This window comes from Neolamprologus brichardi, chromosome 15, assembly GCF_056152115.1.
Source record: "Neolamprologus brichardi isolate AB-2024 chromosome 15, ASM5615211v1, whole genome shotgun sequence".
Taxonomy (NCBI): domain Eukaryota; kingdom Metazoa; phylum Chordata; class Actinopteri; order Cichliformes; family Cichlidae; genus Neolamprologus; species Neolamprologus brichardi.
This window is the reverse complement of record NC_142118.1, coordinates 30,987,638-31,014,824: the sequence shown is the minus strand read 5'-3', so window position 1 is coordinate 31,014,824 and position 27,187 is coordinate 30,987,638. Positions and strand designations below refer to the sequence as shown.

General features: G+C 41.1%; 1 protein-coding gene and 1 pseudogene across 1 annotated transcript; one reads left to right on the top strand and one right to left on the bottom strand.

Moving 5' to 3' along the window:
- The first annotated feature begins 1,170 nt into the window (after window positions 1-1,170).
- On the top strand, window positions 1,171-26,559 carry stxbp6l (syntaxin binding protein 6 (amisyn), like). The gene is made up of 7 exons (XM_006796269.2): window positions 1,171-1,400; window positions 6,449-6,616; window positions 12,398-12,528; window positions 12,623-12,941; window positions 13,043-13,141; window positions 25,427-25,584; window positions 25,737-26,559. The coding sequence occupies exons 2-7, from the start codon at window positions 6,463-6,465 to the stop codon at window positions 25,758-25,760; spliced, it is 885 nt and encodes a 294-aa protein (XP_006796332.1). The 5' UTR covers window positions 1,171-1,400; window positions 6,449-6,462; the 3' UTR covers window positions 25,761-26,559.
- LOC148098577 (uncharacterized) lies at window positions 19,142-21,088 on the bottom strand (annotated as a pseudogene).
- Window positions 26,560-27,187: the final 628 nt, after the last annotated feature.

Genomic DNA, 27,187 nt, shown 5'->3' with positions numbered 1-27,187 from the left:
CAAATCTGTTCTGCTGCTGGGCATGCAGCTGGTCTCCAGAACTGCTTTGTCACCTCCGCTAGCCCCACTGATGAACTCCTGAACTACTCTCTGTTTGGCAATTGGACTACACCTAAAACGTCTGATGGATTCAGTGATCCAAGTAGAAAACAGGTTATCACAAAAAAAAAAAAAAAAAAACTCCCAAGAAAGACTTCAGTCCAAAATGCTGCAGTGAAAGTGGTGACAGGGACTAGAAAGACCATATTTCTGCTATGCTGGCTTCTGTTTGGTCCATGTTAAAAGACTAGAAAAGACTGAATACATTACAGCTATGATGTTGACACCATTTAGTAAGCCCTTTTAAACTCAGTTGTTGCTGTACTGATTTAGAAAATGTTTGCATTGTTATATATCACATCATTTCTAGTGGTAGGAGATGGTGTAAAATTGCACTCTAAAGATATTTGAAGGCATCCTGAATAACTCTGCTCAGCCACTTTAAATACAACAGTAACATCAGTACTCCTCTCTCTCTGTTGGAAAAAAATAAAATAAAATTTACAGAATAAATTCAGAGATATAGAAAATCATTCGCACCCACAACCATCAGGCTTTAATAGATGAGCTATGTCAGACATATGAATTTCCCTATGGGATTATGTCATTTCAATTTAAGCTTATTTAAATTTTCTTATTTATTTTTTTTAATTGGTTTTAACTTTATTATATTTTTGGCATATTGTATTCTTGTTTTTAAAATTATTTTTTAGTTACATAGCATTATTTAAGCTATTCATTGTATGTTAATTGTTATGTATAGAAAAGTTCAGAAAACTTTGGGGTTGTAGTGGCTTTTGTCTCATATATTCATGGAGTGATGCAGTGTCTTCAGTAGGAAACAGAGAGAATAATCGTATTAATAATAAACAATACAAGTAAATAAATATCATATTTAAATAATATGATAGCTAATCAGTAAAACTGCAGCTAGCTCTTCTCCTTTGGAGTATTACTTTAGGTTTAAAGAGTTTTATATATATACACATCTATATATAGATATATACAGTTATTAAAATTAAATAATTTCACAATATTCTAATTGGCTGATAAAGATTTGCACATGTGTAATAATGAAGACTTCCACGGGCAGCTCAGTTTTTGAGACAGCAACTGTCTGTTCTCTGGCTCATACCATGTGCCTGTCAGCCTTTTGAAATGGGATGGACTATGGTTGCTGTGTGCCTTCACAGCAAGGCACGCCACTTAGTGTGCCTGGGTATAAATTCAGGACTGAAGCCTTAGAAGTATTTGATCAATTTAACCACGTACTAACTGAACATCTGTACTAACACAAGAGTCTCACTGGAGTAGAAACAAAGACCAGTCCAGGATTTGGATAGAGAAGAAAACAAGAACAGGTAGGATAACATTTAGACTTACGTTTGGTAAATGAGTGAAAAACGTAGATTAAGGAATAAAAATGTCAAAACACAATTAGCCATGTTTGACTTAACTGTTTCATGCAATTTTGGGTTGGTTGTCTTAAGATGTAATTTATTTGAAGCGTAGCTGAAGACAATAACATTGTTTATAACTATGGCAATGAACGTCTTTGTTTGGTAAATGCATGGTGGTACTCTACTGAAGACAAAGATCTGAATACTTTGTCATTTCACTGTTGTTCATTGTGTTTAATTGTCAACCCTCCCCCCCGAAAAAACCCCCAAAAAAACAAAAAAACAAAAAAAAACAGAACACATCCCGTCAAACATGAAGCATTAGAATAAAATAGGATTCGGATGGGGGCAAACCTGCATGCCAAATTAAAGTATGAATGCTAGATTGAAAGCACCTTTGTTGGAAAAAGTATAGAAAACAGTGCTTGTGTGAATGGTTGAATGACACATGTTGTATAAAGAGCTTTGAGTGGGGGTTATATAAGGACCGTTCCATTTATCATTAAAATGAGCATTTATAAGTCAGTGATAACAACAATATTATAATATTGTTGATAATATGCAGCTGTTGAAATGACTCACCAGAGAAAATCTTTCTTTCAGAAATTGTTTCCCAAAACATGTACATTTTGGATGATAAGAAAAACTGCCAATGTCCAGTGATTCACACATAGATTACTGAGTGATGAACAATAATGTAAAACAATCCTGTGAGGGATGAGTCCCTCACAGCCCCTCAAAAACAAGATGGGTACAAAGAAGGAAAGAAACAGGGCCATAATTAATTTCACAATCACTGAGTCATTTTCATAATTTCCAAACTCGATATATATATAAGTTGTTGCTATCTTATGGAAATACAAATAATAGCAAAATGCTTTCTCAAATGTTGCAGAGCAACTAAAGGTGTCTCAAAGATAGAAACACCTGTAACTGTAGTGTCTGATGTTGTCTGCTATTAGTGAAGATTGACAGAAAAAAATATTTTAAAAAAGCAGAAATAGCAGAAATGTTTTAAACTGTGTTTAGAGTTAACTGATTCACATTTAACTAAATAATGAAGGGCAGCCTTCTAAATCTTTAAAGAATATATAAAGTTGTGTTAGTAAAAGCAAACATATTGTTGTTTTGAGACAAAATGGACGCAGGCCTGACCTGGTTTAAGTCTGTGATCCTTGTGATCTATGATGATCCAGCCCATCATGCAAGTGGATTCCAATCTGAACCTGATTTGGTGTCATTTTGCTATTTGGATAGAATAACTGAGAATCATTTATAGCTGATTTTCAGTAAAAATTATAGAGGTTCTGAACCTGAAGAGCTGGAATGTGATTTTTAGTCTTGAGTGCCATAAATGATAAGTAAGACTAGAAAAGTGCTTAACAAATGCAAATACATTACACTAAATTTTAAGACACTGGATTTATTTCTGTTTTCACTCAGTAATAACCATATTCACAAAATATATTTATATTCACATAATCTCTAAGATGCCACTTGTAACTGAGATTTTTCTATCAGTGTGACGGATTATGACACGACAAATGGTTTTGCGCTTTTTGTAATAAGTAAGAATTAGGTTTTTATTAGCTTTTTTTTAAATTTTTTTTACTTTTTTCATCCTGTTCTGTCGGGCAGCTTTTGCAGTCAGAATTATGATCTGAACACACTGTCGTGCCAAACACATTTTGCTTTTCCAAGATCAGCTCTATAAATTCTCTATAGGCTCCTCTTATTCGTGTTGTTTCATTTATTACATTATACGTGGTATACAGTAAGACAGTGTCTAGGGCAGGACAGGCAGGTGAAGAAAAAAACGATAGAGCACAAATAGAAATGCACAGAAACATGCATGTATCACCAACTGCTGCACCTGTAAGAAAAAACAAACATGCAACAAACATACAAAAATCACCTGGAACAGAAAAATTCAAAAATGCATGTAAATCAACAATGTTTTTGTGGATGCATGTGTGTGTGCATGTGTGTACCATGTTTACATATCTTTGTGAGGAAAGAAAATTGGCATGCCACTATACTTGTGGGGACCAACAGTTACTTATGGGGACAAAATGCTTGTCCCCACGAGTTTGAAGACATTCCTGAGGCTCTTTTAGGTTTTACTATTAGGTAATGGTTAGGTTTAGGCTAAGGGTTAAGATTAGGAATTCATTTTTAATGGTTAGGGTGAGCAGCTAGGGAATTATGTCAATGTCAATTAGATATCCTCAATAAAATGGTAAATGGACTGATTCTTATATAGCGCTTCTCTACTCTCCTGGTGTACTCAAAGTGCTCTATGCAACATGTCATATTCACACAAGCACTTTTCTTCTATGTCTTTAGTGCTTCCTAACGAACATTCATACGAGCAACTTGGGGTTAGTATGTTGCCCAACGTTACTGGGCATGCAGACTCGAGGAGCCAATGATCCACTAACCTTGAAGTCAGTAGGTGACCTGCTCTACCTCCTGAACTACAGCAACCCACAATAAGATAGGAAAATGAGGGGGTCATTTCAGTAGACCGCTGAACTAGCACATCTGGATATAAAAAAAAACCCAAACCCCTGCCCCATATAGACTTTGTGTGGTCTCAAACCACCTAAAGCTAAGGAAAATACCAGTAAAAACACTTTGATTATAGCATTTTACAAAAGAAGAAAGATATAACTATTTCAACTGCAGGCCCCTATTCCAAGCAGCAGGTTTAGATAAGGACTATTAGTTTTTTAACCTTGAACTGAGGAAAACTGGATTTTTCTGTCCTAGAAAGATAGTTAACTTAACTATCTTTCTAGTTAAGTTGTTTTTTGTTTCCATGGTTAAACAATCATCTGGACATTTTTCTCAAGGCAGGCGTTGCCGATTTGCAACAGTTAAAAACTAACAACCTGATTACCTTACATACATATTTTATGAGTTTTTTTCACTCAGAAGTACCACTGCAGGACTTGGTTGTGCATTAGCAACAAAAAGTTTAATTTGAGCCTGAGAGGGTTAAACAGTCACTGGGGTAACAGACTCTCTGAGCTTAACATAGTCCGCCTATTCTATTTGTGGACGTATCCCAAAAACATGCTTTTCCAAAGAAAAGCTCTCTGAACCTTACTTACACATTAAGTTTTGTTTTACATGGCTGACCAATGACAAAAAATGAGATTGAAATAAGTTTTGAGACTTTTAAAATTAAGAAACTGTATTTTAAAGTGATTTATTAAATGTAGGCTATACACAGTCAGGTTGTGACCCGAATACATTTCATGTCAAAATGTGTTCACAGATTGATATTCTGTCATTAAACCATGTCAAGCAACATTATGAAAGGTGCAGTGAAAATTACAGTGTGAATCTTTGCCCTGTCCTCAGGCAGGCACATGCTAGGCTCCATTCTGGAAACCATGGAGACCACTTGTATAGCATGTCAGGTTCCAGCTGAATAATGAGATATAAAAGAAACAAATGTAAATCAATGTATGACAGCAGACATTAAATATTACATATTTTGTATCAAACTTTTATTCTGCCTATAATGATGACAAAGTGACCCTAGCAAATTAAATAACTCCCCCTTCTTTTTTTTTTTTTTAAATTTAAATATCATGGTCAGGACTGACTCAGGTTTATATTCCGTGGTCCACTGGATAGATGCTCTTTAATTACCTGCTGCTATGGTGAATCCTGGTATTGGAGGTCCTTTGAGAGTGGCTTTGTTGATCTTCAACCAGGCACACGCAATCCTGAATCTCTATATAAAAGCACTAATCTCTGATCCTATGAGTATTACCCAGTAAGCAAACAGATGGAGCAGGGGGGGAGACTCACCCAGCTCTGACTGCTACTCAGTTCCTCTGGATGTCGATCCTCCTCCCTCTGAAAGCGTGCTTGCCAGGGTGGCCCTCTGGTCAAGGTTTCACCTCAGTCAGATCCATTATCAGCAGCAATCTATTAAATATGTGAACTCAGTGACTAAATCTAATTAACCTAAACTGATTTAATTCTGATCCTCGAGGACAAAGAGATTGGAGCGAATGAGCAAGCCTTGGCAACAACGCACCTATCTCTGTGGGAATATACAGGAAAGGAGCCCAGTTCTTGTAGTTGTAATCCATTAGGAAACGATGGAAATCTAAATCCTCCTGAACTTATAATCCACAGAAAAAATGCGAAGAGAATAAGTCTAAATTACAATTAGACCCAATTAGTGGGTCCACGGTGTTTGGGCAGTGGTTGCTCATCTGGCATATCTATGGACTCTCAGAGCCAAATCTTCAGATGATGCCTTCTGGCCATCACAAGAACTAGTGTTAGTTTTTATATGTGTTCTCCCCTTCGCTCTCCTCCCTCTTTTTCTCTCTGGACATCTAATCATCGGTGTTAAAATCTAGTCACCAGATGTCCAGCCAGACCCTATTTATAGAACCTATTAGTGTGACCTTAATTTAACATGATTTAAAATGTAGTTTAAAGATTCTTTTCCATGTTTTACTTTAATATGATTTATTATTAAATCCATCACTCAGTTTTTCAATTACAATATACTAAATGTAATTTCTCTTATTCAGCTAAACATGTTAAAGTCAGACATTCAGTGAATATTTGCTTAGACATCCAGACCAAGCACTAAAGGCCTGAGGCAAAATCTAGGCTGTGTGGTAAGTTTGCATTTCCTGTTGGTACAAACAGTCCCAGCACAGAAGCACACACACATCAAATCACAGTTAAAGGCCAGGAAGTCAGAACTCAAGTATTAGAAAGATTTCATTATTCAAATTGCATTTCTCATTAATCATATTAATCAGACTTATACTTTAATTATATTTCATTAAGAATTAAAGATGATTTATTATTAGCAAAAACACATATACATAAACTCCGCTCTGTATGACTTCAAACATAAAAGGCTGGATGTTAAGTCCGTTTGCCCTCTCTCAGATGTAATAATAGGATGGTAATTATTCCTAACCAGGGATAACAAGAACAGTCATGTATATCATTTATTTGTGTAGGTTTCTGGACAACAATGAACATTCAGTCTGCCATTAACAAAGAGATCTTCATCCCTCGTGATGAGCGGATGCTGGTGGCGGTGGAGGTGAGGAGGAGGAAAAAAAAGAGGATGGCTTTCCTGCCTACTGGACCTAAAGGGGATTATGCCACATTCATCTGTATATCAGGTAAAAGTCTATATTAGGCACTCTATGTTTCTGATTAAAAAAATAAAACTGTAGGTTGAAGTTCTAGTGAGGCCAGATCATAAAAAATCAGACAGGGCACATTCATATTTTTGTGACTCAAATCTAAGAAATTATCATCTCAAAATATTGTTTTTTTTGTTGTTGTTGTTTTTGTTTAAAACCCCATTAATATCAGAGAATATGTCATACAACTTTAATACTGTGAGATCTCAATCATGATCCTATTCCATCATTTTTGGAGACAAGGAAAAATAAAATTTCTTTTTAGGAAAAAAATGAAACATAAATAATTTGTGATATATGTGAATTAAAACAGGTATTAATGTATATTAAGAAAAGTCCAACACTGCTCATCACTTTTGCAAGCTTGTTTTTTTAATATATGTTAATGGAAATAGCAAGCATAGTCAATTGACATAGTCTCTGCATGCGTTAGGAACTTAATATAACAAAGTCATGTGTGTGACATGTACCTGCACGCAGTATTTGTCAACGCTGGCTGTGTGGCAGGTAAAGGCTGGACCCAAATGCAGGACTTAAACATAAGGGATAAACTAAGGAAGGCAGCTTTTATTGCTGTAGGAAACTCAAACACTACAAACAAGAAAACAGAACCTGAACTAGGAGTAGCGCGAAAACCACAGTGACACAAACAGCAACGAGGGATGACTTGACAACAGGCAGGGGAATACCGAGTACTAAATACAAGGAGGATAATGAGAGAAGGGGAAACACAGCTGGAACTAATCAGACTAACAGGACAGGGAAATAAAGCTGAACATAATGCACTATCAAAATAAAATAGCACACTATCAAAATAAAACAGGAAGCATGAGACACACTATCATGGTACTGGGTCTGTGACAATTAACCTCTGTGTATTTAGTCCTCAGTCTTCCTCTGCCTGTTGAGAGTGAGCGAGTGAGAGAGTGCATGTGTGAGTGAGTGAGTGAGTCAGTGTGTCTGTTTCACAAAATATCTTTGAAAATGAGGGTGGTAAGCCACGATAACATCCCCCAGGAGCCAAAGACAGAACGAGATGGATCCGGGAGAACCACAGCCCCAAAGAGTACTGAAGACCTGAGGCCACACATTTCGCCGATATCTGCGCACCCATCCAGCAGGAGATAGAGGGAGGCCCTAGATGGGGCACAAACGACCAGGGGGTGAGAATCCCATGGGCATTGGACAGCCAACCCCATAGAGACCAACCACCCTGGTGTGAACCAAGATCAGGGTCACTGGGCTGACCCAAGAAACACCCGCTACTCGGAAGATCTTCTTCCCATGGCCTCTGAGAGTGGACTCATCTTTGTGCTTGTCCTGCTAGACCTCAGTGCAGCGTTCAATACTGTCGACCATTATATTCTATTAGAACAATTAGAGCATGCTGCAGGTATTACAGGTACTGCACTACAGTAGTTTGTATCATATCTAGCTAATAGACTCCAATTTGTTCATGTAAATGGAATCTTCACACACTAAGGTCAATTATGGTGTTCCACAGGGTTCAGTGCTAGGACCAATTCTGTTTACATTATACATGCTTCCCTTAGGCAGTGTCATCAGACGGCATAGCATATATTTTCACTGCTATGCAGATGACACCCAACTTTATCTATCCATGAAACCAGATAACACACACACACCAATTAGTTAAACTGCACTAATGTCTTAAAGACATAAAGACCTGGATGGCCTCTAATTTTCTGCTTCTAAATTCAGATAAAACTGAGGTTATTATCAGGATTTCCTAAAAAAAAAAAAAAAAACACACTGAAAAGCCTTCAGTTAATACAAAATGCTGCAGCAACCATAATGACAGGGGCTAGAAACAGAGAGCATGTTTCTCCAATATTGGCTTCTGTACTGTTCTCTCTATGTGTTGAACTCTCTGAATGTGAGCATAGATAAACAGCCAGCCAAACTCTGTTTCAAGAGCCAGGAAGACAAGCGTACTTGCGCCTTTAATGACTTTGTACATAGCAATCACGTTGAACTGACATCAATGAACTGGAGTGATGAAAAACACATACAAAACACAAAAACACAAAGGACTGTCATATAATCAGCATGTAAGTATAGTTAGGCACTAACATAGGAGACTACAAAATAAGTATCCTGTATGATATACAGTCTGACATTAATACAACAAAAAATGAGCAGGTAGTTGGTGAGTGTACGCTTTTATCATTAGCTCAGAGGCTACGACCTATAACTACTGCACTTCAAAGAAGGTACAAAATAATGTCACAAAACACCCTATTACTAATTACCTAATATACAAAGAACTGAAAGAACTTACAACCATTGCTTTCTGAAGGACTCCTCTGAAGGATTGTTTTGGATTCAACACAAATGATTACAAAGGGGTAGCCATTTCCACTGTTCTCTGCACTTCCTGCTTCCTGTCTATAGACATGTCAAAATAAAAGCTTCCCTGTCTATCCAGGTGTCAAAATAAAGGCTTCACAATTTTCTGATGTATAACAATCAAAATACAATATTCATGGATACTTATTTGTCCCATTAGCATATTATCATATTCAAGACAGTATAGAATCCCTTTATTGGCACCCTGTTAAATCTAGGTTTGAATTCAAATTCCTACTCAGGCCCCATCTTATCTTAATGACCTTATAGTACCATATCACCCCATTAGAGCTCCTTGGTCTCAGACTGCAGGCTTACTTGTTGTTTCAAAGTAGAATGGGAGGCATAGCCTTCAGTTTTCAGGCCCCTCTTTTATGAAACCAGCTTCCAGGTTGAATTCAGGAGACAGACACTATCTCTACTTTTAAGATGAGGCTTCAAACTTTCCTTTTTGCTAAAGCATATAGTTAGGGCTGGATCAGGTGACCCTTATGGAGCCCCGCAAGGGACATGGGAGAAGAAAAAAAATTAAGACAGACTTTTGCGAGATCTTGCAAAACAAACTCGGGATCTCGCAAAAGTTTTGCGAGATTTCGCAAAACAAACTCGGGATCTCACAAAAGTTTTGTGAGATCTCGCAAAAGTTTTAGCCGCATTCTGCGGAGACCGCCAGCTCGAAGCCGACCGGGAGGTCGAGGCACGATGTGCTGGGAGAGTGGTGTTCCTCCCGCCTGTAGTAGGTCTTGACCTCCCGTTAGCTTCGAGATGGTGGGTGTCAGATCTCCGAAAACGTCGGAGCACTTTTGCAAATATGTGATGTCTTGTAAATTGAGCAGATATTTGATGTTTACGCAGCTACATTCACGCCTCAAAATATCTTAAAAGTTTATTTTGTGACCCAGAAAGAGTAATATTACAACTAAGTAGCTGCCGACATTGTTGGAATTCAACTTTAGCGAGATCTCGCAAAAGTTTTGCGAGATCCCGAGTTAGTTTTGCAAGATCTCGTAAAAAAAATTTTCTCCCATGTCCCTTGCGGGGCTCCGTAGACCCTGAATCCACCCCTTAGGTGTAAGAAATATGGAATCTGCTGGGAGATTCCATAATGGGAATCCCCCAGCAGATTCCATATTTCTTCTTCAGTCACCTTTCTCACTCACTATGTGTTAATAGACCTCTCTGCACTGAATCATACTTGTTATTAATCTCTGACTCTCTTCCACAACATGTCTTTTATCCTGTCTTCCTTCTCTCACCCCAACCGGTCGCTGCAGATGGCCGCCCCTCCCTGAGCCTGGTTCTGCTGGAGGTTTCTTCCTGTTAAAAGGGAGTTTTTCCTTCCCACTGTTGCCAAAGTGCTCGCTCATAGGGGGTCATATGATTGTTGGGCTTTTCCTCTGTATGTATTATTGTAGGGTCTTTACTTACTTTACTTACAATATAATGCTCCTTGAGGTGACTTGTTGTGATTTGGAGCTGTATAGATAAAACTGAATTGAACATCCAGCCACACACTCTGGAACGAACAACCATCCCAGCAGGGTGCAGTGAACCCCTCCCATCATGACCATGTCCATTCACTCACACACATACACACACACACACACACACACACACACACACACACACACACACACACACACACACACACACACACACACACGCTAATGGCACACAGAGACCTCCTCAAAAACCTATTAATTTGTGCAACTCTTAAGCCATTTATAATTATCCATTGCGTATAATAGTAAACTTGAGTGATTGACTTTATCTGGACTGTTACTGCCATTGCTTCTCTGCCCCCCAATGTCAACATTATAAAAATCTGATGCAAGGTGTGGCCAGTTTGTTCAGTAGGATAAAAAATTAGACCCCAGATTGGGTGTTTGGGAGTACCATTTGCAGCTCCCAGCATATAACTTTAATGTTCTTTGTTTTGTTCAGATCATTTTATTTATTTTATTTGGTTCTAACTGATGAAAAGACTAAAATATTATTTTAATAAACTTGCTGTTGGGTTTATCTAGGCACAAACCCCGCTGGAACACGACACCAATAACTACATGACAAAACAAGACAAGACAGAGCTCTTTGTCTTTGTGGCTCGCGGGGGAAGTCAGCCCAGGCCTTCACCTGTCCTTAGCCAACTTCGACTTATTCCTTCGCTACAGCCCTTTTTATTGTCAGCAAGCAATCATTCATGAATATGCAATTGCAAATACACGTGACATTCTTAAGCAGGCATATCTGAACAACATCAGTGTCTGTATTCTGTGTGTGTGGGTGTGTGTAGGTGCATGTGTGTGTGTTCTTCCGGCCATACTATACATAGACATATGACTTTACAATGAACTTAAACTGTGTGTATGAGGTATGCAGAAAAACACAAGTAAGCGTCTTGCTAAACTATAAAAACAGAAACTTGCAATAGGTCATATCTCAAATGCACATTTAAAGGTGTGAAGTCTTGCACCTCAAGAAACAGAACAGTCTGGTTTCAAAAGCTATAATGGAATTATAACGTCGAGGCTGCTTCTTCTCATCTCATGGTACACAAATGCACACAGAATCTTATCAGACCTAATAAGGTTATGATTCTTATCAGCATACAAATGATTATATGTTTCTAAGCACAAATGCCAATATAAGAAATATCAATTCCAACACTTGCTCTTGCTAGAAAGTCTGCAAAAGACATTGAAGGAGAACTTACGTTGACATTGACAGTGGTCAACTATTTTTCAACAAACACAACACCACCAGCCAGAGGTTATGCTGTACCAAAAAGCATTCTTGAAAGGTGCTGCAGTAACTCAAACTACTTTAACATTTTATGAAGGTGACGTTGATTTGAACAAATCAAAAAAACGAACAAACAAACTAAAAAGGTGAAACAGTAAATGAGTGTTAAGTGATTTTTGAGGCCTATGACCTCCAGGAGCATAAACGGAAGATGCATTGTTGGGTTTGCTTCTATTGATTTAATTTAAAACTGAACACTTGCAAATAATCTGCTGGTGATGATGTGCTTATAAATTCAGATAAAACTGAAGTTATTGTACTCAGTCCTCAGTCAAATATTCAAAATATGATATCTAGCTAGATGCTTGGATGGCATTACCTTGGCCTCCAGTAACACTGTGCCCAAGCTCTTTTTGCAAATTGCAAAGCTTCTAATGAATGTATTATCTTTGTAGCCTTCAAGGGCAGGCAATTTATTACCATCTAAATGAAAAGAAATCTACTCTAAATGTTCAGTTCTTTGGTTATCAAGTATCTTATGTTAAAAAATTTAGTTTAAAATGATCAGAACAAAATCTCTGGTGTTAGTAAAATTATTATTACAAGCTTTAAATTCTGATATTGTGGTTTGCATTTATTTCCTAGTCACCAACACCAGACCTCCTCAGCTTCTCATCACCAAGGTGAAGCGGTTTGGAGGCTCCTCCTCCTTCATCAGGAGGTCCCAGTGGACAGTTGAACAACTCAAACAGGTCAACGGGATTAACCCCAACAAGGTCAACAGCAGTACCTGTTGTATCCTTACATTACATTTCATATGCATTCAGTTGTTTGCCAGCTTTGTTTGTTTTCCTGTGTCCTCCTCTTCAGGACAGCCCAGAGTTTGATTTGGTTTTTGACAATGCTGTGGACCAGTGGGTGGCTAGCTCCTCAGCAGACAAGTGTATTTTTGTCCAGATCCTATACCACGCCTGTCAAACCCACTGGGAGGGGAAAGCAGGTGGTCTGGGAAAGTCAAGGAAAGTGGGAAAGGCAAGCCAGCAGGGACGAGTTGATAAATGTGATCAAGAACTGGCAGGAGCTGGTCACCCAGATACCTATGAATCCAAAAACCTAAAGGCACGACGGAAGAGCTTTGTTCTTCCCAAACACACAGAATTCATTAACTGCCAGTCCAAACTAACACAAGGTAGTGTCTCATGGTTACTGAGGTTATGATAAAAGTTATTTCTTAACAGATTTTTTGTTAAAATTTTGTTTTGTTGTAATGTGTTATGTTTGTTCATTTAGATGCCTGCACCATGAATCTGGTCATCTATCGCTGCAAAGCCTTCTTGAATCGTGTAAAAAACTTGATGGTTTCAAACCAAAGTCCCTCACCAGGTCAAGGTAAGGTAGTGACTAAAAGAACATATAGAGGTTTAGTGAAAAGAGGGTTTTGTCTGTATTATGGGAAACATGACATCCAAAGATTTCTTAATCTATACTGGTCTTCCCTTAGTACCCAGACTGAAGGTAGTTATATATCAAATTGCAGTTAATCTTTAAATCTGTCAATACTGCTAACCTGTAATACTTACAGCATGCTCTAATCTCTGTAATAAAATACTATAGTCAACAGTATCAAATGTTGCAGGGAGGTCTAGCAGAAAAAGTACAGAGATGAGTCCACTGTCATAAGAAGTTTATGTGTTCACTAAAGCTGTTTCTGTTCTGTGATGAGCTCTGAAACTTGACTGAAACAGACTCAAATAAACCACTGCCCACACTGCAGATGATCAGTAAGCTGTTTTACAACTAGTCTTATAAGAAAACCCTAACCCTTTGAGATAAAAAGAAGGTTGGAGATTAGCCTATAATTTTGCTAAAAAGCAAAATTTTGCTCTTCTAAATTAGTGAGACGTCATTTCCTCCCCAGCTTACGAGTTATCTGCTTTAAGGTACATGTTTGAGAGTTATACCAGGGAGTCAAGTACTTCTGATTTGATACTTTCTTTTTTTTAGAGCAACCCCAGTATCCAGAGTTGTACTCAGCCAAGATGTAAAATTATTAACAAGATAATCAAGTTCTGTGTAGCTGCTCTGCACTGTGTTGGCACAGTTGCCAAATTTTATTAGACTTTCAAATGAATTAAAACTTGGTCTGCCTGTTTCACTATAAACTGGCCTTGACCAGGTGCTCGCCCCAAGATTTCAGATAGAGGAGTGAAAAAAATTAAAGAAGAGTTGTCCAAGAGCCATAGACCACTTACGGAGCACTACAGAAAGAACAGGAACAGGCAGGTACAATTCCCTTTGCCTGTGTGCATGCTCACCAAGCCAGACATCATTGCGGAAGCGTGTTGAAGTCTTTGGATGCCATAATACACACCATGTTTGACGGTCAAAAGGCACTGCATATCAACCCAAAAAACACAACCCTTTGTAGCAATATATATCAACACCTTCATATAATTGAAGGAAGGATGAATTAAAAAATGTACTGAGACATTCTTGATAAAATCTGATGCCATCTACCCGGATGATGAAGATGAAATGAGGGTAGACACTTCAGCAAGACAATGATCCCAAACACACAGCCATGGATACTCTCAACTGGATTCAGAGAAAGGAAATAAAGCTGTGAGTGGCCTAGCCAATCACCTGACTTAAATCCAAGTGAAAATCTATGGAAAGAACTAAAGCTCAGAGTTCATTAAAGAGCCCACTGAATCTTCCAGATTTGAAGACTGTGTGGAAGAATGGGCCAAAATCACACCTGAGCAATGCATGTGACTAGTTACTCCACACATGAGGCGTCTTGAAGCTATCATCATCAACAAAGGATCTTGAACAAAGTATTAAATAAATTTCAGTAAGGGTGTTCAATAATTTTTCCCTGTGTCATTTCTCATTATTAGACATAATTTATGGACATCTATAGTTTGATTTCTTCGCATGTGTGGATTAGAATTGAATTTCATGCCAACAGTACCTTTAAATATATTTATTTAGATAGACCCTAAAATAATACATGCAAGCTGCAGGTGTTCAATACCTGTTTTACCTGCTATAAATTTAGCATAAAAGTGTTAACAATATGTCCCTATTGCCAGTCTTGGCATCCGGGGGTCAGTCCGCCAGGGCCTCCGCTCCTGGCCGCCACCCGGCACTGCACCGGTCCGTCGTGGTGAAGAGGGAGCTGAGTGTAAAAGCGAAGCTCTCAATTTACCGGTCGATCTACGTCCCTACCCTCAACTATGGCCACAAGCTGTGGGTAGTGACCGAAAAAACGAGATCGCGGATACAAGTGGCGGAAATGAGCTTCCTCCGAAGGGTGGCTGGCATCTCCCTTAGAGATAGGGTGAGATGTTCGGCCATCCGGGAGGGGCTCAGAGTAGAGCCGCTGCTGCTCCACATCGAAAGGAGCCAGCTGAGGTGGTTCGGGCATCTGACAAGGATGCCTCCTGGGCGCCTCCTGGGTGAGGTGTTCCGGGCATGTCCCACCGGGAGGAGGCCCCGGGGCAGACCCAGGACATGCTGGAGAGATTATATCTCTCGGCTGGCCTGGAAACGCCTTGGTGTTCCCCCGAATAAGCTGGAGGAGGTGGCTGGGGAGAGGGAGGTCTGGGCCTCTTTGCTTAGGCTGCTGCCCCCGCGACCCGGCCTCGGATAAAGCAGATGAAGATGGATGGATGGATGGATGGTGTTAACAATATCAATATCCTGTGAGAAGCAGCTCTGTAATTATGATGAAGGAACTGTCCTCCCAGCCCATTGTTGCCTCAGTGGTGCTAGTTTCAGTCATTATACAAATGTACTGTTTATAAGATTGGGGAAACCTGCAGTCAGCTGAGACTGAAGAAGTCACTTGGATGAGTGACAAAACGTTTCTCCCACTGAAAACACTACGTCCAGATGAACAGAATCAACCTTTGGAGAGCTCTGTAATAAGTAATGTGCTCCATATCCTTTTTTATTTAACACAATTTCTTCTCACTTTGACGAGGCTGCTGCCATTTTGAAGAGTCAATGAGACCACTCAAATGCTGTGTAAATGCTAGTCCATTTTTTGCTGATAGTGAAAAAATGAAACTCAAATTGGAGGCATTAAATGGATAGTAAATGATAGCTCAAGTTAGGTAAATTAAATGTCAATCTAACACTAGTGGTATTCTAACTGAAGTGGTATGGTGGTGGAATAGGTTGCAGGTCCAAACCCTGAATGGGGTTTCTCTGTGGAGTTTCTATAATCTATATGTGTAGGTTTTCTTCAGGGTATTTTGGCTTCCTCCCACAGTCCAAAGACATGCTTGATAACTGATTCTAAATTGCCTGTGACATAGATAAGGTGTATGGAATAAAACACTGTATGAATGTACGGTTAAATGTGCCTTGTATACTAAAGTCTTGTGAATGGTCAGTAACTAGAAAAACACTTGTATCCTATTGTACACCCCCCCAGCATGCACTAAACAAATCATGAGTTTGTCTGATGCTGATATGAGATCTTTTTTACATTTTATTCACAGGAACTCCCAATATTTCAATCCACGAAATTCCTCCAAATGATTCTAATAGATCTAATGAAATGGCGATCCTTTTCTGAAATTGGTACTAGGTCTAGAGGATTTCAAAAACGTCTATTGCATGGCTCAAAAAACACACTTTGATTCATAGATTTCCTCCTGTCTTAATGGGACTCCTCAGCTCATTGTATCCTCAGCATGCCTCAGAGTCATTTTCCCTTCTGTCTTTTTGTCTATTGTTCTTGCTGAGCTGCACCTTTCTGTTGCCAGAGAAAGGCCTCTTTGTAATGAGATCCTGACATGAAAGGAGACTTTGTTTGTTTCAGGGAGGTTCATACAATAGCTGGCATTAGTTCTGTGACTAAGAGTGAGCACAGCATTCCACTGAAACCAGTAATAGGGCCAGTGTAATGGATGGGACACATGCCAAGCTGCACCACAATTAAAAGTAAACAGTTCCACAGCAATAGCTTAACAATGTGTTGCTATTGATAATGCTAGCAGAGGATGATGGTAATAGTATGAATTTGTTTGTATCAGTAGACTTGCATTTCAAAATGTTATCAGCATATTGGTAAGTTGAACTTAGCTTGGAAAGAAAAAAAGCGTCTGGACTTCTTTAAGTTGCTTGAAGATGTTTCATCTCTCACCTCTCATCCAAGAAGCTTCTTCAGTTCTAGGGTCAAATGGTGAAGAGTCCCATATTTAAGCCCTGTTTGAGTGTCCCGGGGGGGACAATGGACCCCCTAATGATCCTTTACCTAATCACATGAGCCAAAGTGTGAAAAGCGGTGTGGGTCACAATCAGCCAAGGTTTCAGGTGAGCTCATGGTGAAATCTAGCCCCACCCTATCATGTGATTTCCCAGAATGTGAGTGGGCGTTAAGGTGCCTGTTAAGAGATCTCAAAGCTGGATTATAGATGGCAGACAGTTGGTGTCGTAAACCACCGCCTCTGATCAAAGATGGCCGTTCAAAGTGGACCTAGATATCTTCTTTCACTCCTATTTCAAACCATCTTCTCTGTCCAAAATGTGAACAGAGTGACCTTTGCAGATGCAGATGGATAGCCGAATATTGTCCCATGGAGGTGGGTCTTCTATGTTGTGCAATGTGTTTATGAAGTGGCTGTTTGGTCTCTCCAATGTAGAGGTCTGTGCATTCCTTGCTACACTACAGAATACACTACATTGTTAGATTTGTGTGTTTTGTCTTTGGGATGAACCAGTTTCTGTCTGAAGTAAACTGAGATGTCGTTCCTGGAGAAGACTCTCCTGAGTTTTTCGGATACACCGGCTACATATTGTCAGGGTTCCTGGGTCGTTGACCCAGCAACTTCAGTTTGTTCATGTTCAGTTTATTTTCTACATGCTCGTGTTTCACTGTGCCAACTTTCTGTCTCTGTGCATTATGTTCTAGTTCCTCTATATGTGTCATTAGCCACATTATGTTCAGCTGTGTACTCACCGGTCTCTCATTATCATCCTCATCAGTCTGTGTATTTAAGTCGTCAGTTTCCACCAGTTCATTGTCTAGTCATTAACGTTGTCTACCCCGCATGTATGTTCCAGTTCGGTTCAGTTCAGTCAGTCTTTCAGTCAGTCAATCAGCCAGTCATCCGTCTCATGTTCTGTTCATCCATTCTGTATAATAAACACCATCTTCATTCCACACTAGCCCGTGAGTCCTGCATTTGGGTCCGTTCTTCCTCACCTCCACACAGCGAAGCCTTGACACATAGGGGATGACAATGTTGTTGCGTTTGTCTTTCTTATCCTCCCCAGCTGGTGTCTGATCTTCTTTTCTGTGCATCTTTGCTGACTTGATGAAAGCCCAATTAGGATAACTACATGTTTTTGAGAGCTTCCTTTACATGTGTGTGTTCCCTCTATTTCCCTCCAGGCTTAGAGGGAACATTTTCTCTCCGGTGTTGTAAGGTCCTGATTACTCCACGTTTGTGTTCCAGAGGGTGGTGGGAGTCAAAGAGGAGGTACTGGTCTGTGTGTGGGGGCTTCTAGTAAACTTCAGTGTTGATGTTCCCAGTCTCTTCAATGCGCACGGCGCAGTCCAGGAAGGCAGACAATTATCCTTTGTTTCTTCCGTGGTGAACTTTATGTTTTATCCACAGAGTTAATGTGGGGATAAAGTATCTCCTTGGCAAATCCTGCACTTGATGGTGACATATGAAATTGGTTTGAACTTGGCCTCTATTGTTATTCATCACCTTCCTCAGCAAATTCCAGATAAACGCTCTTAGGGTCCATGTGTGAGGCATTGAGTCATAGAGGCTTTCTTTTATTCAGTCCAGGCAATACACAGGTTGGTCAGTCTGGTCTTACTGGTGTTTACTGGTGTCCTGCTGATGTATTGAGCTATGTGCCAGTTCATCATGGCCACTATGATGCCTGACAAGACATTCCATGTTGTGCTGAGGCAGGTTATTGGCTGGTATTTGGATAAGACTGGCCCTTAGCGGAGATCCTTGAGGATCAGGGCTGTTCTTTCTTTGGTTAGCCATTCTGGGTGCATCTTATCCAGTAGGCATGAATTATGCTAGGGCCTGATGTTGTCCAACTCTTCATGCTTGAGACTCTTTCTTGGATGTCTGGTTACCAAAGCCTGTTCAGGGAAGCTGTGGCTGCTCTTAGCTCCTTGCCACTGAGCATTGTAGTTAACCTTCTGGAACCCATTCTCGTACCTTTCTACAGCTAGGATAGTTAACTAGTTTCTGTTCATGCTGCCTTGATCTTGGTCTCTAGTCTCCTTCTTCTTGTGGCTGTTTAACTTGTAGCGAAGCATCTCAAGGATCACTGTTGCTGTGGTGTACATCAGCTGCTTGTTCTTACTGATGGTCCCAGTTGGTTGATTCTCCATACTATCTTCTAGTAGACCTTTAGAGGGTACTTCACATAGTCTCGGTAAAAAGCCTTGGATGGTCCAGTTCCCAGTTTAGCTATGACCCTCTCTTTCAGGTCAGCTGCTTTCAGTTTCAATACCTTCAAGTGTAAAGTTTGGTGAAGGGTGGTTTATGGTGTGAGTTTTTTTCTTTTTAGGAGTTGGGGTCAAGCCTTCACAGAGGCGTTGAAGCTGTAATAGCTACAAATTTGGGCAAGCATAATATTATACATCTTTTCACCTTCGTATGTTACCATATCCCCTTTCTTTTTAAGAATGCTTATTAATGGTCATTATTTGACTTTGGTGTTGCTGTGTACTGTGCGTACAGTGATGTCAAAAAGTGTATTTTACATTGTGATAGAGTTGAGACTGCAGAAACCAATACATCCAAAAATATGGCGTTATTATTCCAATTTGCAAGTGTGAATGTTGCATGTTGAGGAGAAAATTATTATGAGGTAACAAAAGTTTAATTTGAGCGAACAAAATTCATTGCTGCTTGCAAGAAATGTATTTCAGTTTTTGCTATTATCTATATACACGCACAATAACAGCCCCTCTCGCTCAGTTGTTGGCATTTGCTCTTGCTCAGATCTCTCCTCTGTGTGCTGACAGACATCTGCTGACCTGCTCTCAGTCTGTCGTTCGCACTCACAACATCTCTGCTCCGTGCGCATACAACTCTCTGTACACCATTATAAGTGTGCCACAAAACCAACCAATCAAAGACTTGGATGCAAAAATTCTGATTGGCTGTTACGGTCTCCAATCTTGCTAGCTTGCTAGCTAGTGCATTCTGGAGACATGGTCCAGAATGTAGCTAAATCCATTTTCGCTGAGCATGTTTAATTATTTTTATTTTAATATATGTATATATATATATAAAAAAAAAACAAACACCCAGCACGCCCCTGCGGGCGGTTTATCCTTCAAGCTCGGGTCCTCTACCAAAGGCCTGGGAGCTTGAGGGTCCTGCGCAGTATCTTAGCTGTTCCCAGGACTGCGCTCTTCTGGACAGAGATCTCCGATGTTATTCCCGGGATCTGCTGGAGCCACTTGCCTAGCTTGGGAGTCACCACACCTAGTGCTCCGATTACCACGGGGACCACCATTACCTTCACCCTCCACATCCTCTCGAGCTCTTCTCTGAGCCCTTGGTATTTCTCCAGCTTCTCGTGTTCCTTCTTCCTGATATTGCTGTCATTCAGAACCGCTACATCGATCACTATGGCTGTCTTCTTTTGTTTGTCTACCACCACTATGTCCGGTTGGTTAGCCACCACCATTTTGTCCGTCTGTATCTGGAAGTCCCACAGGATCTTAGCTCAGTCATTCTCCACCACCCTTGGGGGCATTTCCCATTTTGACCTCGGGACTTCCAGGTTATACTCGGCACAGATGTTCCTGTACACTATGCCGGCCACTTGGTTATGGCGTTCCATGTATGCCTTGCCTGCTAGCATCTTGCACCCTGCTGTTATGTGCTGGATTGAGTCTGGGGTATGTTTACACAGCCTGCACCTGGGGTCTTGCCTGGTGTGATAGACCCCAGCCTCTATGGATCTTGTACTCAGAGCTTGTTCTTGTGCTGCCACGATTAGTGCCTCTGTGCTATCTTTCAGTCCAGCTTTGTCCAGCCACTGGTAGGATTTCTGGATATCAGCCACCTCCTCTATCTGCCGGTGGTACATACTGTGCAGGGGCCTGTCCTTCCATGATGGTTCCTCGTCTCCCTCCTCTTTCTTGGGTTTCTGCTGCCTGAGGTATTCACTGAGCACGCTGTCAGTTGGGGCCATCTTCGTGATGTATTCTTGGATGTTCGTTGTCTCATCCTGGACTGTGGTGCTGACACTCACCAGTCCCCGGCCCCCTTCCTTCCGCTTAGCGTACAGCCTCAGGGTGCTGGACTTGGGGTGAAACGCTCCATGCATGGTAAGGAGCTTTCTTGTCTTTATGTCAGTGGCTTCTATCTCCTCCTTTGGCCAGCCTATTACCCCAGCAGGGTACCTGATCACGGGCAGGGCGTACATGTTGATGGCCCCGATCTTGTTCTTACCGTTCAACTGACTCCTCAGGACTTGCCTGACCCTCTGCAGGTACTTGGTGGTTGCAGCTTTTCTAGCGGCCTCTTCATGGTTCCCATTCGCCTGCGGGATCCCCAGGTACTTGTAACTGTCCTCTATGTCTGCAATGTTGCCTTCTGGTAGTTCAATCCCCTAAGTTCTGACTACCTTCCCTCTCTTTGTTACCATCCGACTACACTTCTCCAGCCCGAACGACATTCCAATGTCATTGCTGTATAGCCTGGTAGTGTGGATCAGTGAATTGATGTCTCGTTCACTCTTGGCATACAGCTTGATGTCATCCATGTACAGGAGGTGGCTGACAACTGCTCCGTTCCGTAGTCGGTATCCGTAGCCAGTCTTGTTAATGATCTCACTGAGGGGGTTCAGGCCTATGCAGAACAGCAGTGGGGACAGAGCATCTCCTTGGTAGATCCCGCACTTGATGGTGACTTGTGCTATGGGCTTGGAGTTGGCCTGTAGTGTTGTACGCCACATCCCCATTGAGTTCCTGATGAAGGCTCTTAGGGTCCCATTGATCTTGTACAATTCTAGGCATTCCAGTATCCAGGTGTGGGGCAATGAGTCATAGGCCTTCTTGTAATCAATCCAGGCAGTGCACAGGTTGGTCAGTCTGGTCTTGCAGTCTCGGCTGACTGTTCTGTCTACAGTAGCTGGTGTTTTGCACCTCTGGTATTCTTGCCAATTCCTTTCTGTGTCCCGCTCATGTATTGACCCATGTGCCTGTTCATCTTAGCCGATATGATGCCTGACAGGAGCTTCCATGTAGTACTGAGGCAGGTTATTGGTCGGTAGTTGGAGGGGACTGGTCCCTTCTTGGGGTCCTTGGGGATCAGGACCGTCCGACCTTCAGTTAGCCATTCCGGGTGTCCCTCGTTTACTAGCAGCTGGTTCATTTGTGCTGCCAGACGCTCATGGAGTGCAGTCAGCTTCTTTAGCCAGTAGGCGTGAACCATGTCGGGCCCTGGTGCTGTCCAACTCTTCATACTGGAGATTCATATGGACAGCTTGCTGTATTTCTTATGCACCTTCTTTGTCACACCTTTCTGCAACTCCGTTAGTTGGCTAACCTCCCTCCGTGCTACTTTGATCTTGCCCTCTAGCCTCCTTCTCCATGGAGGGTACTGCCCCTTGTGGCTGTTCAACTTGTAGCCAAGCATCTCACTGATCACTGCTGCCGTATTGTAGATCAGCTTGTTAGTGTCGGTAATCGTGGTTGTAGGTATTGTCCGTAGTGCTGCATTAACATCCTCTAGCAGACCTTCTGAGGGTACTTCACGTAATCTTGGTAACCGGCTTCGGGGGATCCAGGTTTCAAGCTTGGCCATGATCCTATATTTCAGGTCAGTTCCTCTCGCACTCAACGATCCTTCTCCTGTCGCACTTGGGGCTATGTACCCAATCTCGGGTGGGGGTGATGATATCTCCCCCCTGACCTGGCGTCCTGACTCCTCCTTGCCGTAGCATTTATGTTGTACCTCGTCAATCTCTAGTTTTGAAAGCAGTCCCTTCTTTCGAATGTTGGAACACTGAGCTACTAGTTGTTTCGCCGTCATTGTGGATGTTGGGTATCGAAGAATCCATAGGTCCCTCATCCTATTCATGTAGCCCCTTCCGCCGGGGTTACTTGCGTAGTAGCATTCCAACAATGCCCTGTTTTTGTGTCTTGCCCACCGATGCCTTCTTGTTCCAGTAGCCCACTTCTCGTCAGGGTGCCCTGGTTCCTCAACACCTGACGCGGACCTTGTTGATCCGGGCGACGTCCGAGCCGGCATGCCTTCATATTTATCTGTCTCGCTCATGTCTGCGGTAGGCTCGCTTAGCATAGGGGGTCTAGCCTCATATTGGATGTTACAGGGGATATTTTTGCAAGTGCTGAATGAAACCATGAAAGAGCAGCTCGTCTTTCACGATTAGCCTGCCTCTTTTGCAGTTTCTGGAGTTAGTTTCCCTTTCCCTATGGATTGACAACCGCCTGAAAGAAAAAGAAGCTGAGAAGAACTACAGACCCCACAGGCCTTTGGCTCATGCACTTCCAGTTTCTGTCACTCCTGCTCCCCTTCCAGTACTGTAACTTGCCTCCGTCGCGGTTCTGTCACTTAACCTGTCTCACCTCCGTTTGCCCACCCGAATATGCAGAACCTCATGCCCATAACAACACCACTCCAGATCTCTCTACCATCTCATCTGAGTAGCATGACATATAGGAGGTTTTCAGTAAACAAAGTGCCATCTCACTTTCACCTCACAGACCAAATGATTGCGCGATTGAACTCCTCCCCGGATCTCTCTTCCCACTAGCTGCCTTTACATCTTGTCCTGGCCTGAACGAGCAGCCATGGAAAATATTTTCAGGAATCTCTCGCAGCAGGCATAATCTCCCCGTCCTTGAAGAACCCTCATCTGTGCATAGATTATAGGGGTCTGAATGACATCACAGTCAAAAACAAATACCCACTGCCTTTAATGAACTCTGCTTTCAAACATCTTCATGGTGCCACGATATTTACCAAAATCAACCTCTGCAACACATATAATTTGATTCGCATAAGACAGAGAGATGATGGAAGACTGCATTCAATACACCACTTGGACATTTCGGATATTTGGTAATGCTTTTGGGCTAATCAATGCCCCCAAGTCTTCCAAGCCCTTGTCAATGATATTCTTAGAGACTTTTTGAACAGATTCATTTTTGTATATCTGGATGATGTTCTGATCTACTGAAAACTCGAGGAACACCAAGCTCATGTCCATGCACCTCCTTGAAAGCGAATCCTATGTCAAAGCTTGAAATTGTGAATTTCACTTACCGTTTGTGTCTTTTCTGGGCTACATCCTGGTAGGAGGGCAGGTGAAGGCAGGTCCGGCCAAAGCCCAAGCGGTCAAGGAATGGCCAACTCCCACATCATGGAAGCATCTTCAACGGTTCTTGGGGTTTGCCAATATCTACAGATGGTTTATTTCAACTACAGCCCGATAGCCTCACCCTTAACATGCCTCACGTCCACCAATGTTCCATTCACCTGGTCACCTGAAGCTGACACTGGTTTCATCACTAAAACATCTGTTCACCAGACAAACCATTCATAGTGGAGGTAGACGCCTCCGACACTGGGGTCAGGGCAGTCCTGTCCCAGCGTTCTGGTCACCAAGCTAAACTCCAGCCCTGTGCCTTTTTTTCTCGTCGCCTCACCCCTGTAGAGAGAAATTATGATGTGGGCGACCAGGAGCTGTTAGCAGTTAAACCTCCCTGGAGGAGTGGCGAAACCTGCTGGAGAGAATGGAGCAACCATTCACCATACGGGCTGCTCACAGGAACTTAACTTACCTTAGAATACCTAAGAGACTAAAGGCACACCAGGCACATTTTTTCCATTTCTTTCTGCCCAGGTTCTCGTAATGACAAACATGACACACTTTCTCACCAGTTCGTCCCCAAACTGATCATTTGTATCTCCCAACCATCCTCCCCTCTACATGCAAGATTGGGTACATAGCCGGACATTGCTGGAGACTGAAACTGACCTGGGAACTGGTCCAGCGAATCAACGCTTTGTGCCAGCAGCATCCCGTCCTGGACTGGGTTCATACTGTCCAAATACTGGCCATTCAAGGAACAGTCAGACCACTTCTTTATTCATGAGGTATTTCTGGTGGGATACTCTGGATAAAGATGTCAGGGAGTATGTGAGGGCCTGCACTCCCTGCGCCTGGAACAATACCCACACCCAACGTCACACGGGTTTGCTACAGCCTTTAGTTACGCCATACCGACCTGGGTCACATACAGCATTGGACTTTGTTATGCCAGTCCAATGCTGTTATACAGTTAGGGTATGGTTACAGTAATTATTTGGGCAGTGATTCTTTCTTTTGTCATTTTGCCTCTGTCCACTTCTGTTCATTACATTTTAAACAAACAAACAAACAAACAAAAAACAAATCAAGAAAAGAAAGAAAAAATCCAAATGAGATTAAGTGCAGTTTTGCAAAAGTATGGCTTCTACTTTTTAGAAATTACAACAATTTTTAAAAATAGTCTCTGATTTTCAGAAGCTCAAGAAATATGGACCTAAGTTTAAGATACTGGACATATTGTAAAGGTATTTGGTCCACTATTTTCTTACTAAACGGACAAGTATAAAATTCTCTCAATATCCTTTTGTGTGTGTATATAAACAGGTCAAATGCGGAACCGTGCCAAAGGCAGAAGTGTAGGTAGTTTAGTCCAGAGGGTGAATGTTACTCTGGGCGAGCGTGGAGACAGACTAACTCGTGCTGAGGACAAAACTGTGGAACTGACACACAAAGTCCAGCAGTTTGCAGACACTGCTCATAAGGTAACATATACAGCCTTCTCTGCTAGATTAATCATTCAAAATTGTATATAGTATAGATAGTAGAATAGATAACCCATATTTGCACAATTGTTTGTTTGTCAAAATTTAACTGCCATACATTTTTTATTTCTGTTGTTCTATTTCCTATACAGCTAGCCCTGAAGTATTCAAAGTAGAGTGTATTGGAGAGAGAACCGCTAACTCTGGAAGATGCTAATAAGAAGAATATAAGAAGATTTACTCTTGGGCTCCAGGCTGTCACTAATTTGTTTCTATTATAACTAAATGTATCAAAGACAACTAAATAATATGTCCCTGTGTTCTGGGGCGCCTCTGCCCATAGGTAAATATCCTGTGAACTGTGTTTTGTCTGTTGTCAGATACTTTTATGAAAAGGAAAAAGTTATTTATTTAACATTTGTGTTGTTCTAGAATAGCTTTTGTATTTTAGCTTTTGTACAATAGCCTTGAAATTTATTTGAAAGCCACTCCAGAGAAAAATTAGTACTGCTCTCAGTGAATGGCATTAATTACTCCATTTGATTTAGTTTTGATTTTATGTTGATTTAATGTGCTTTAATTTGTATATTTCATAGTCTTCTTTAGTCTGGCATTATCAGTTGTTGTTATCCTTCTGTCTTTTTGTGTGTGTGTATGTACACTCACTGTCCAGTGTCTTATGTGTTGTCTACTATGTTCACATTATGTTTCCTGAACATCAAAGTGTCACGCTGTATTTATGCTGCTGTGCTGTGTATGTCATTTAGTCCATGTTAGTATTGTCTTAGAAAGTGGAGTGAAGGTAGATACGATGGTTTAGTTTAAGTGATTAGGGTACAGGGTACCTTAAGGATGTTTAAATGCTGTCTTTAGAAGACTCACAGCAGTGAATAGAGGATTAATTAAATCAGACTGACTCATTCTAACCCAACTTCTATTAAATGTTTTCTTTATTGCTTCTAGTGGCATTTTATATATGTGGTAGATGTCTGAAATTTTTCTTCAAACCTATCAACTCTTCTCTGTGATCTAATTAAATAAAAACATGTTGAGCTTATACAGGGTATCAGCTATTCCTCTAATAGTAAAAAATGAGACACTATTTTTTAAAAGGTAAACAACGAACCTCCTGATTTCCATTGGCTGTCTTTTTTTCTCCTTAGGAGTCAGAGGTAGGTCATGATCTATTCATGACCTACAGATGACCTATAGGTCATGATTAGGTGAATGAGGTGCTCTGTGTAGGTTCTCAGTCATCCAAATCTCATAACACTTTGAGTGTTGAGTTAGAGTAAAAGAGCTCTGTAAGTGTCTGTCCATTAAAATTTGTCCAGTTTAATGGACATCAGCCCTATAAGCTAAAAAGGAAGAATAAAAATAAATAAACAAACAAACACCAGGACAGAGAGAAAAAAGGCACCCCCATTCCCATTACGGCCACCCAAATCACAAAGGTCCAAACACCAGCTCTTATGGTGGTGAAAGAAGGCAACACGAATCCAGAAATGCCATGCAGAGTAAAGATAAGGATCGATCCACAATGCACACCAGTGCATAGAACCAGAAAATGTGAAAAAGGGCTTTCACCACAGCCCAAAAGCCC

Coding starts and splice junctions, on each gene's coding strand:
- stxbp6l (XM_006796269.2), top strand. CDS start 6,463: ATGAACATTCAGTCTGCCATTAACAAAGAGATCTTCATCCCTCGTGAT. Junction 6,617..12,397: donor CACATTCATCTGTATATCAG/GTAAAAGTCTAT, acceptor TTTATTTCCTAG/TCACCAACACCAGACCTCCT. Junction 12,942..13,042: donor CCAGTCCAAACTAACACAAG/GTAGTGTCTCAT, acceptor TTGTTCATTTAG/ATGCCTGCACCATGAATCTG.